Source organism: Labrus mixtus, chromosome 20 (genome assembly GCF_963584025.1).
Source record: "Labrus mixtus chromosome 20, fLabMix1.1, whole genome shotgun sequence".
Classification (NCBI taxonomy): domain Eukaryota; kingdom Metazoa; phylum Chordata; class Actinopteri; order Labriformes; family Labridae; genus Labrus; species Labrus mixtus.
Window position 1 is genome coordinate 24,773,717 of NC_083631.1, and position 10,765 is coordinate 24,784,481.

The 10,765-nt window shown below is 48.9% G+C and overlaps 2 protein-coding genes and 1 long non-coding RNA gene across 6 annotated transcripts in view; 1 reads left to right on the forward strand and 2 right to left on the reverse strand.

Moving 5' to 3' along the window:
* Positions 1-110: 110 nt before the first annotated feature.
* st13 (ST13 Hsp70 interacting protein) lies at positions 111-8,223 on the forward strand. 2 transcript variants are annotated; one of them, XM_061065766.1, is made up of 13 exons: positions 111-268; positions 622-732; positions 846-894; positions 5,563-5,650; positions 5,869-5,942; positions 6,061-6,127; positions 6,219-6,303; positions 6,377-6,487; positions 7,047-7,149; positions 7,242-7,358; positions 7,785-7,824; positions 7,924-8,012; positions 8,083-8,223. In XM_061065766.1, exons 2-13 carry the CDS (start codon positions 623-625, stop codon positions 8,215-8,217), a joined length of 1,068 nt encoding a protein of 355 aa, XP_060921749.1. In that variant the 5' UTR covers positions 111-268; position 622; the 3' UTR covers positions 8,218-8,223. The 2 variants fall into 2 exon arrangements, with proteins under 2 accessions (XP_060921749.1, XP_060921748.1); XM_061065765.1 differs by having other exon boundaries at positions 7,785-8,012.
* On the reverse strand, positions 6,483-7,011 carry LOC132995672 (uncharacterized). Of its 3 annotated transcripts, none has more exons than XR_009677045.1 (4): positions 6,951-7,011; positions 6,778-6,895; positions 6,610-6,743; positions 6,483-6,545 (listed from the first exon to the last, which is right to left on the reverse strand). It is a non-coding gene; the product is annotated as an uncharacterized LOC132995672 (long non-coding RNA). The 3 variants fall into 3 exon arrangements; XR_009677043.1 differs by having other exon boundaries at positions 6,594-6,743; XR_009677044.1 differs by having other exon boundaries at positions 6,498-6,585; positions 6,620-6,743.
* A 2,278-nt stretch (positions 8,224-10,501) lies between the features above and the next one.
* Positions 10,502-10,765, reverse strand: part of rbx1 (ring-box 1, E3 ubiquitin protein ligase) — a 2,491-nt gene continuing 2,227 nt past the window's right edge. The window contains exons 4-5 of the mRNA XM_061065767.1: positions 10,735-10,765; positions 10,502-10,646 (exon numbers count right to left, since the gene is read on the reverse strand). The exon at positions 10,735-10,765 is cut by the window's right edge and continues 55 nt beyond it. Coding sequence (XP_060921750.1) covers positions 10,634-10,646; positions 10,735-10,765 — 44 coding nt within the window. The 3' untranslated portion in view covers positions 10,502-10,633. The remainder of the gene's footprint in view (positions 10,647-10,734) is intronic.

Here is a 10,765-nt window from a genome sequence, read left to right on the forward strand (position 1 = left end):
TTATAAAATCTGTGACTCTGCCATAATCAAGTCTATAATTCACCTTCCTCCTGACAGCCTGAGCTCAGGGCACAGAGGACTTCGCTCAGGTCCTGCTCGGGTCCCGCTCGGGTCCCCGCTCGGGCCGTTCGTCTACCTGCCTGAATAAAAACCGGAGGATCGTCTGAGCTAACCGTGAAGCCGCTCTGCGGACATTAAACTGAAATATTGACTTATTCTGCAGGTCATTGCCCCGGGAATCAGCTGTGTACTTTATACCTGTGAGCAGGTGAGTTTATGTGACGACACTGAAAGGTTAAGTTAAATTAAGAACAGGTTTATGTTAAAGAAACAGCAGCTAGCTTACGATGCTAACATGCGTCAAACTGTTAGCTTCTTATTCTGGAAACCTGTGCTGACCAATTAACAGTCTTTCATGTTACCATGGAAACAGTCTCTAATGTTACCATGGAGACAGTGTAGGGGTTAGGGGAGTGTTTTAGTTAAATGTGAAGGTTTATAATCTCGGAGGCATCATAAGCTTCTTAACGTTAGCAAATAAACAAGGCTATGCTAAGCTAAGCTAATATAAGATAAGTGTCTCTTCTTTCTCCCGCGCGCTGTGCGGGACGTGTCACGCAGGATGGACCCACGCAAAGTGACAGAGTTGAAGGCCTTCGTGCAGCTGTGCGAGTCCAGTCCGGAAGTCCTGCACCTGCCGGAGTTGGACTTCCTGCGCACCTGGTTACAGAGGTCAGAATACCCGAGACCACGTCACTGACGTCAGCGTCAACCTGCCCACACCTGTGACCTCCAATCAGCTGATGTGTGTGTGTGTGTGTGTGTGTGTGTGTGTCTCTTCTCAGCATGGGAGCGACGATCCCTCTACGCCCGAAGATGAAGGACTCGTGTCAGGTGAGTCTCAAACTGCAGATTAAATTCATGTTGATCTAAGCGTGTTTACCTGTGAGTGCCACACCTGTCTCAGGGTGCTGTAACACCTGTCTGTCACACCTGTCTCAGGGTACTGCAACACCTGTCTCGGGGTACTGTAACACCTGTCTTAGGGTGCTGTAACACCTGTCTGTAACACCTGTCTCAGGGTACTGTAACACCTGTCTGTAACACCTGTCTCAGAGTGCTGTAACACCTGTCTCAGGGTGCTGTAACACCTGTCTGTAACACCTGTCTCAGGGTGCTGTAACACCTGTCTGTAACACCTGTCTCAGGGTGCTGTAACACCTGTCTGTAACACCTGTCTCAGGGTACTGTAACACCTGTCTGTAACACCTGTCTCAGGGTACTGTAACACCTGTCTGTAACACCTGTCTCAGGGTACTGTAACACCTGTCTGTAACACCGGTCTGAGAGTACTGTAACACCTGTCTCAGGGTGCTGTAACACCTGTCTGTAACACCTGTCTCAGGGTGCTGTAACACCTGTCTCAGGGTACTGTAACACCTGTCTGTAACACCTGTCTCAGGGTGCTGTAACACCTGTCTGTAACACCTGTCTCAGGGTGCTGTAACACGGTGCTGTAACACCTGTCTGTAACACCTGTCTCAGGGTGCTGTAACACCTGTCTCAGGGTACTGTAACACCTGTCTGTAACACCTGTTTCAGGGTGCTGTAACACCTGTCTCAAGGTGCTGTAACGCCTGTCTCAGGGTGCTGTAACACCTGTCTCAGGGTACTGTAACACCTGTCTGTAACACCTGTCTCAGGGTGCTGTAACACCTGTCTCAGGGTGCTGTAACACCTGTCTCAGGGTGCTGTAACACCTGTCTGTAACACCTGTTTCAGGGTGCTGTAACACCTTTCTGTAACACCGGTCTCAGGGTACTGTAACACCTGTCTCAAGGTGCTGTAACGCCTGTCTGTAACACCTGTCTCAGGGTGCTGTAACACCTGTCTGTAACACCTGTCTCAGGGTACTGTAACACCTGTCTGTAACACCTATCTCAGGGTGCTGTAACACCTGTCTCAGGGTACTGTGACACCTGTCTGTAACACCTGTCTCAGAGTGCTGTAACACCTGTCTCAGGGTGCTGTAACACCTGTCTGTAACACCTGTCTCAGGGTGCTGTAACACCTGTCTGTAACACCTGTCTCAGGGTACTGTAACACCTGTCTGTAACACCTGTCTCAGGGTGCTGTAACACCTGTCTGTAACACCTGTCTCAGGGTGCTGTAACACCTGTCTGTAACACCGGTCTGAGGGTACTGTAACACCTGTCTCAGGGTGCTGTAACACCTGTCTGTAACACCTGTCTCAGGGTGCTGTAACACCTGTCTCAGGGTGCTGTAACACCTGTCTGTAACACCTGTCTCAGGGTGCTGTAACACGGTGCTGTAACACCTGTCTGTAACACCTGTCTCAGGGTACTGTAACACCTGTCTGTAACACCTGTCTCAGGGTACTGTAACACCTGTCTGTAACACCGGTCTCAGGGTGCTGTAACACCTGTCTCAGGGTGCTGTAACACCTGTCTGTAACACCTGTCTCAGGGTGCTGTAACACCTGTCTGTAACACCTGTCTCAGAGTGCTGTAACATCTGTCTCAGGGTGCTGTAACACCTGTCTGTAACACCTGTCTCGGTGCTGTAACACCTGTCTGTAACACCTGTCTCAGGGTGCTGTAACACCTGTCTGTAACACTGGTCTGAGGGTACTGTAACACCTGTCTCAGGGTGCTGTAACACCTGTCTCAGGGTACTGTAACACCTGTCTGTAACACCTGTCTCAGGGTACTGCAACACCTGTCTCGGGGTACTGTAACACCTGTCTTAGGGTGCTGTAACACCTGTCTGTAACACCTGTCTCAGGGTACTGTAACACCTGTCTGTAACACCTGTCTCAGGGTACTGCAACACCTGTCTCGGGGTACTGTAACACCTGTCTTAGGGTGCTGTAACACCTGTCTGTAACACCTGTCTCAGGGTACTGTAACACCTGTCTGTAACACCTGTCTCAGAGTGCTGTAACACCTGTCTCAGGGTGCTGTAACACCTGTCTGTAACACCTGTCTCAGAGTGCTGTAACATCTGTCTCAGGGTGCTGTAACACCTGTCTGTAACACCTGTCTCAGGGTACTGTAACACCTGTCTGTAACACCGGTCTGAGGGTACTGTAACACCTGTCTCAGGGTGCTGTAACACCTGTCTGTAACACCTGTCTCAGGGTACTGTAACACCTGTCTGTAACACCTGTCTCAGGGTACTGTAACACCTGTCTGTAACACCTGTCTCAGGGTGCTGTAACACCTGTCTCAGGGTACTGTAACACCTGTCTGTAACACCTGTCTCAGGGTGCTGTAACACGGTGCTGTAACACCTGTCTGTAACACCTGTCTCAGGGTGCTGTAACACCTGTCTGTAACACCTGTCTCAGGGTACTGTAACACCTGTCTCAGGGTGCTGTAACACCTGTCTGTAACACCTGTCTCAGGGTACTGTAACACCTGTCTGTAACACCTGTCTCAGGGTACTGCAACACCTGTCTCGGGGTACTGTAACACCTGTCTCAGGGTACTGTAACACCTGTCTGTAACACCTGTCTCAGAGTGCTGTAACACCTGTCTCAGGGTGCTGTAACACCTGTCTGTAACACCTGTCTCAGAGTGCTGTAACATCTGTCTCAGGGTGCTGTAACACCTGTCTGTAACACCTGTCTCAGGGTGCTGTAACACCTGTCTGTAACACCTGTCTCAGGGTGCTGTAACACCTGTCTGTAACACCTGTCTCAGGGTGCTGTAACACCTGTCTGTAACACCTGTCTCAGGGTACTGTAACACCTGTCTGTAACACCGGTCTGAGGGTACTGTAACACCTGTCTCAGGGTGCTGTAACACCTGTCTGTAACACCTGTCTCACGGTGCTGTAACACCTGTCTCAGGGTACTGTAACACCTGTCTGTAACACCTGTCTCAGGGTGCTGTAACACGGTGCTGTAACACCTGTCTGTAACACCTGTCTCAGGGTGCTGTAACACCTGTCTGTAACACCTGTCTCAGGGTACTGTAACACCTGTCTCAGGGTGCTGTAACACCTGTCTGTAACACCTGTCTCAGGGTACTGTAACACCTGTCTCAGGGTGCTGTAACACCTGTCTGTAACACCTGTCTCAGGGTGCTGTAACACCTGTCTCAGGGTGCTGTAACACCTGTCTGTAACACCTGTCTCAGGGTGCTGTAACACCTGTCTCAGGGTACTGTAACACCTGTCTGTAACACCTGTCTCAGAGTGCTGTAACACCTGTCTCAGGGTGCTGTAACACCTGTCTCAGGGTACTGTGACACCTGTCTGTAACACCTGTCTCAGAGTGCTGTAACACCTGTCTCAGGGTGCTGTAACACCTGTCTCAGGGTACTGTAACACCTGTCTGTAACACCTGTCTCAGGGTGCTGTAACACCTGTCTGTAACACCTGTCTCAGGGTGCTGTAACACCTGTCTGTAACACTGGTCTGAGGGTACTGTAACACCTGTCTCAGGGTGCTGTAACACCTGTCTCAGGGTACTGTAACACCTGTCTGTAACACCTGTCTCAGGGTACTGCAACACCTGTCTCGGGGTACTGTAACACCTGTCTTAGGGTGCTGTAACACCTGTCTGTAACACCTGTCTCAGGGTACTGTAACACCTGTCTGTAACACCTGTCTCAGGGTGCTGTAACACCTGTCTGTAACACCGGTCTGAGGGTACTGTAACACCTGTCTCAGGGTGCTGTAACACCTGTCTGTAACACCTGTCTCAGGGTGCTGTAACACCTGTCTCAGGGTACTGTAACACCTGTCTGTAACACCTGTTTCAGGGTGCTGTAACACCTGTCTCAAGGTGCTGTAACGCCTGTCTCAGGGTGCTGTAACACCTGTCTCAGGGTACTGTAACACCTGTCTGTAACACCTGTCTCAGGGTGCTGTAACACCTGTCTCAGGGTGCTGTAACACCTGTCTCAGGGTGCTGTAACACCTGTCTGTAACACCTGTTTCAGGGTGCTGTAACACCTTTCTGTAACACCGGTCTCAGGGTACTGTAACACCTGTCTCAAGGTGCTGTAACGCCTGTCTCAGGGTGCTGTAACACCTGTCTCAGGGTACTGTAACACCTGTCTGTAACACCTGTCTCAGGGTGCTGTAACACCTGTCTGTAACACCTGTCTCAGGGTGCTGTAACACCTGTCTCAGGGTACTGTAACACCTGTCTGTAACACCTGTCTCAGGGTGCTGTAACACCTGTCTCAGGGTACTGTGACACCTGTCTGTAACACCTGTCTCAGAGTGCTGTAACACCTGTCTCAGGGTGCTGTAACACCTGTCTGTAACACCTGTCTCAGGGTGCTGTAACACCTGTCTGTAACACCTGTCTCAGGGTACTGTAACACCTGTCTGTAACACCTGTCTCAGCGTGCTGTAACACCTGTCTGTAACACCTGTCTCAGGGTGCTGTAACACCTGTCTGTAACACCTGTCTCAGGGTGCTGTGACACCTGTCTCAGGGTGCTGTAACACCTGTCTGTAACACCTGTCTCAGGGTGCTGTGACACCTGTCTCAGGGTGCTGTAACACCTGTTGTCTTACCTGCAGGGTGGCTGCCCCTGTGCTCCTCCTCCGTCTGCGGCGTCTGCGGCGCCCGAGCCTCCTGTGCTGTCGGAGAGCGAGGAGAGTGAAATCGGTAAATCTCATGCTTTGATAATGTTCAACACACACACACACATCATTCAGCCGATGTGTGTGTGTGTGCTGTGTCGTCAGGTGAAACACCAGAGGGGGGCGTGTCCTTTTAAAGGTTGGAGGGTTTGAATCCCTTTGGTTTTCTTCTGGTGCGTGTTGTGGCGGCAGCAGTGGGACACCCTGATAAACGCTGTGATTTCTTTGTTTCCTGTTTGTCAGAGATGGACGATGAGGGCGTGATCGAACCGGACTCAGACGCACTTCAGGACATGGGAGACGCCCAAAACACAGAGGTAACACCTGGGACAGGAAGTAACCTGTTCAACACACAGAAACACACACTCTGTGTGGGTGTAACTGTGTGTGTGTGTGTGTGTGTGTGTGTGTGTGTGTGTGTGTGTCCGTCCTCAGGTCACAGACGAGATGATCGATCAGGCCAATGAGAAGAAGATGGAGGCCATTAATGCTCTGAGTGAAGGTGTGAGACACACACACACACACAGTTTTACACACACACACACACACTCAGTATATCTATAAACACAGTGTCCATGGTTTACCTGTCTCAGGTGACCTGCCCAAAGCTCTGGATCTGTTCACTGAAGCCATCAAACTGAACCCGTGTTTAGCCATCCTGTACGCCAAGAGAGCCAGGTGAGAGAGCGCAGGTGTTTGTTCAGGGGGTCAAAGGTCAGTGTGTAAACATCACCTGAACGTTTCTCTTCAGTGTTTTTATTAAGATGCAGAAACCAAACGCAGCCATCAGAGACTGTGACCGAGCCATCAGCATCAACCCCGACTCTGCTCAGCCCTACAAGTGGAGGGGGACGGCCCACAGGTACACCTGAACACACACACCTGAACACACACTCACAGGTACACCTGAACACACACACCTGAACACACAGACACCTGAACACACACTCTCAGGTACACCTGAACACTCAGCTGAACACACACACCTGAACACACACTCACAGGTACACCTGAACACACACACCTGAACACACAGACACCTGAACACACACTCTCAGGTACACCTGAACACACACACCTGAACACACAGACACCTGAACACACACTCTCAGGTACACCTGAACACTCAGCTGAACACACACACCTGAACACACACTCACAGGTACACCTGAACACACACACCTGAACACACAGACACCTGAACACACACTCTCAGGTACACCTGAACACACACTCACAGGTACACCTGAACACACACTCTCAGGTACACCTGAACACTCACACCTGAACACAGACACCTGAACACTCACCTGAACACACTACACCTGAACACACACATTGAACACATTTTCTCTGCTGAAACACACAATCCTGTGTGTGTGTGTGTGTGTGTGTGTGTGTGTGTGTGTGTGTGTGTGTAGGCTGCTCGGTCACTGGGAGGATGCGGCTCGTGATCTCGCCACAGCGTGTAAACTGGACTATGACGAGGACGCCAGCACGCTGCTGAAGGAGGTTCAGCCCAAGGTGATGTCATCACACCTGATTTTACTGTGTGTGTGTGTTTAATTTGTGTGTGTTTAATGTGTGTGTTGACGTTGACTTGTTGTCGTCTTCAGGCGAACAGAATCATCGAGCACAGACGTAAATACGAGCGTAAGCGAGAAGAGAAGTCGCTCCGAGAGAAACAGGAGAGAATGAAGAAGGCGAGGGAGGAGCACGCCCGCGCTCAGAGGGTGAGACTAAGCCCCGCCCCTCTTAGTAACTGTTGCTATGAGCCCAGCTGTCTCACAGCATCAGAACCCTCAGAGGGTCTTTAGAGGGTCTTCAGAGGGTCTGGGTGACCCGGGTTGAGGTGGAGCTTCCATTAGAGACTCTGAGTCCTGGAGGAACCTTAAAATAAGACGTTTCACAATATGTTCTGAACGTGGTGGTCTGATCAAACCCCCCCCCCCCCCCTCTCTGTGGACACCCCCCCTCTCTGTGTGGACCCCCCTCTCTTCCCCCCCTCTCTCTGTGTGGACCCCCCTCTCTCTCTCTGTGTGGACCCCCTCCCCCCTCTCTCTCTCTGTGTGGACCCCCTCCCCCTTCTCTCTCTCTGTGTGGACCCCCCTCTCTCTCTCTGTGTGGACCCCCTCCCCCCCCTCTCTCTGTGTGGACAGGACGAGGAGGCTCGACAGTTTGGAGGAGGATTCTTCCCAGGTAAGAGACACACCTGCAGTGCATGCTGGGTAGAGAGGATCAGGTTAGGGGGTCAGTCTGAGTCCTGTAATCATGACTCCTCCCCTTTGGACCCGTCAGGTCCTGCTGGGTTCCCGGGAGGAGCTCCTGCTGGGATGCCCGGTCTCGGTGATTTCCTGAAGGATCCTGAGCTGCTGAACGCCATGAAGGTCGCTCATCTGTTCAATCTTTGTTTTCTTTCTTTGAACTTCCTGTCTCTAAACTCTCCGTTTGCTTTAGGACCCCGAGGTCATGGCCGCCTTCCAGGACGTGGCTCAAAACCCGGCCAACATCGCCAAGTACCAGAACAACCCCAAAATCATGGCGCTGGTCACCAAGCTGAGCGCCAAGTTTGGAACTTCACCTCAGCCGTAAAAAAAGACCAAAGAATAAGAAGAAAGGGGGGCGGCTAGACCTGCTGATGTGTTCTGCCTGTTAGCATTTAGCCCAGACCCAGACCCAGACCCAGACTCAGACCTCTTCCAGACCCAGACTCAGACCACCTCCAGACAGTCAGTCCAGACCCAGACCTCCTCCAGACAGTCAGCCCAGACCTGGATCAGACGTACCTAAAAGTGGATCACAGAAGAACCTGGATCACAGAAAACCTGGATCAGAAGACGTTGACTCGGCTGTTGGTATTTTTTGTTACAATGATTTTCTTTAACGTTTAAAACTTGTTCTTGATGATTCTCGATTAATAAACCCGCTCAAACAAAAAGACGTCTGTTTGTCTTTATATGCGTTTCAATCTCTGGATTGTGATCGGATGAAAGACACGTCTAGTCTCACACTCCCTAACTGACCAATCAAAATCAAGAAGGGGCGGGACTTGTTTCAGGTGTGGATCTGATGTCGGGACACGATTCATGTTTCCTCAAACTTTAGTAAATATTAAAAACAGGTTAACGCTGGTTACCTAGCAACAGTGAGTGCTGGTGATTCTTCAGGTTAATAAAAAAACAAACAATAAAGACGTGAAATCAATTCTTTCTTTTATTAAACAAACTGAAGGACATCGAGACGCTCATCAGGAGGATTTAAACTCTCCGTCTGTCGGGTTCTTTGGGCTGAGCGCCAGGAGGCTCAGGTCAAAGGTCGCAGTTTAAAGGGTTTATTTTGTAGCTCAGGTTGGTGATCTGAGAGATCTACAGGTGTTTGTCCACCAGGGGGCGCCATTTAGCCAGAAAGAATTCACATCATTCTGTTTCCTTCAGCAGGTGTAAACTCACCTTTCTCATTTCTTTTTCTTTTTTTATCAGGGAGGTCAAACAAAGTTCACACACAGATAACAAATATATGATGACATCATACAGGTCAGTGTATCAGATCAACAAATCATGATCTTCCAGCTGTTGCTCATTTGACTTTACAACAAAACATCAGAACTAAAGAAACAAAAGATGTCACACTGACTCATTTCTCCACAAAGATGCATCACGACGTCTCCTCGGTAACTGAAGCACATCGGGGGTTAATGTTCACATTTCACAATCCTTCAGTTTATCTGTTTTTTATAGAAAATGTTTTTAAATTTCATAAACACTTTAATACCAGTCCTCTAATGTTGGAGCGTCTTGTTGTAACCTTTTCCTCGTCCGGGATAGGGGATGGGGTTTAGGGTTTAGGGGTTAGGGGATGGGGTTTAGGGTTTAGGGTTCTCGTTGAGTATTCGTCTGCTGCTGATTGAATATATTGTCAGAAAATCAAATGGAATAGAGATTTGAAATATAGTTTCTAAACATTTCTGAACATCCTGCCAGTAAGACTTGTTTTCTACATTCCTTAAATAAATGATAATGGTTCAAATATTAAATCTGAACCACATAACCTCCAACACTTTGTTCCAGTAACGACTCTTTTCCCTCCAGCTGTGTGACCACGTTGTTTCCTCCTTCTTGTTCCTGTTTGAACATTCAGGTGTTACAACTTAAAGAGTCCAGAGAACTTCTATATAATCTAGATATTATTCTAAAATGCTCTTAAATCTGGAGTCTGTCCTGTTTGAGATAAAGTCCTCATCGTACTCTTCAGGTTAATTTTGTAACTTTCTGACATATTTTGTTTTAATCTGTGAGGTTGTCATGGTGAAGCTGGAGATTCTTCTATTTCCTTAAACTGTGAAACACACCTGAGGTCTTCATTGAGCTGCATAGTAAACATTTACATTTGGTAATGCCATTCCTCTTTTTCTTTGGTTAATTGGGTTACTTCGTATTTTATTCTTGGTTTCTCCATATAAACTGAGATTAGTTTATATCTCCCTCTTGGTCAGTTAGCTTAGCTTCCAGGCTCTCTCTCTCTCTCTCCTCCGCCTCGTCCAGTTTCCGTTTAGTTTTTCCAATCTCTTCTTTTATTTCTCCAAGTTGTTGGTTGTTGTCTTGTCAAAAACGTTTGATCTCGGCGAGTTTGGTTTTCAGATTGATGTCTGCCTCCTCTTCCCTGTTAGCACCGGCCGGTGAGCCATAGCTAGCGCTAGCACTCGTGACTCCTGTTTTCGTTCGGGTAAACGTGCACTTTTTTTTGGGGTTTGGCTTTGATTTGTCACACATCAACATTTGACCCTTCTCCATCTGTTGGTGTGTAAACGAGTGACTCTGAAGCTGCAGTGGAACTCTCACCTTTCATTCTGAATCGTTCTCACTCAAATCAAAACCAGGTGTGTCAACAGTAATGTTTATTTGTGTACTTACAATAAATCAAAACAAACAACGAGCTTAAAACAAACACAGGGAGCAGGATCAGAAGGATCAGGAGGAGAACAGGTGAGAAAAGATGAACGATAACAGAACTAATGTCCATACCTGAAAAGAGAGAGAGGGCGAGCTGTGAGTACACCTGTTCATTTAAACACACTTTAAAAACACACAGTGTGTGTGAGGTGGGACCTACTTCTGAAACTCCCACTCCCTGTTATCCAGAG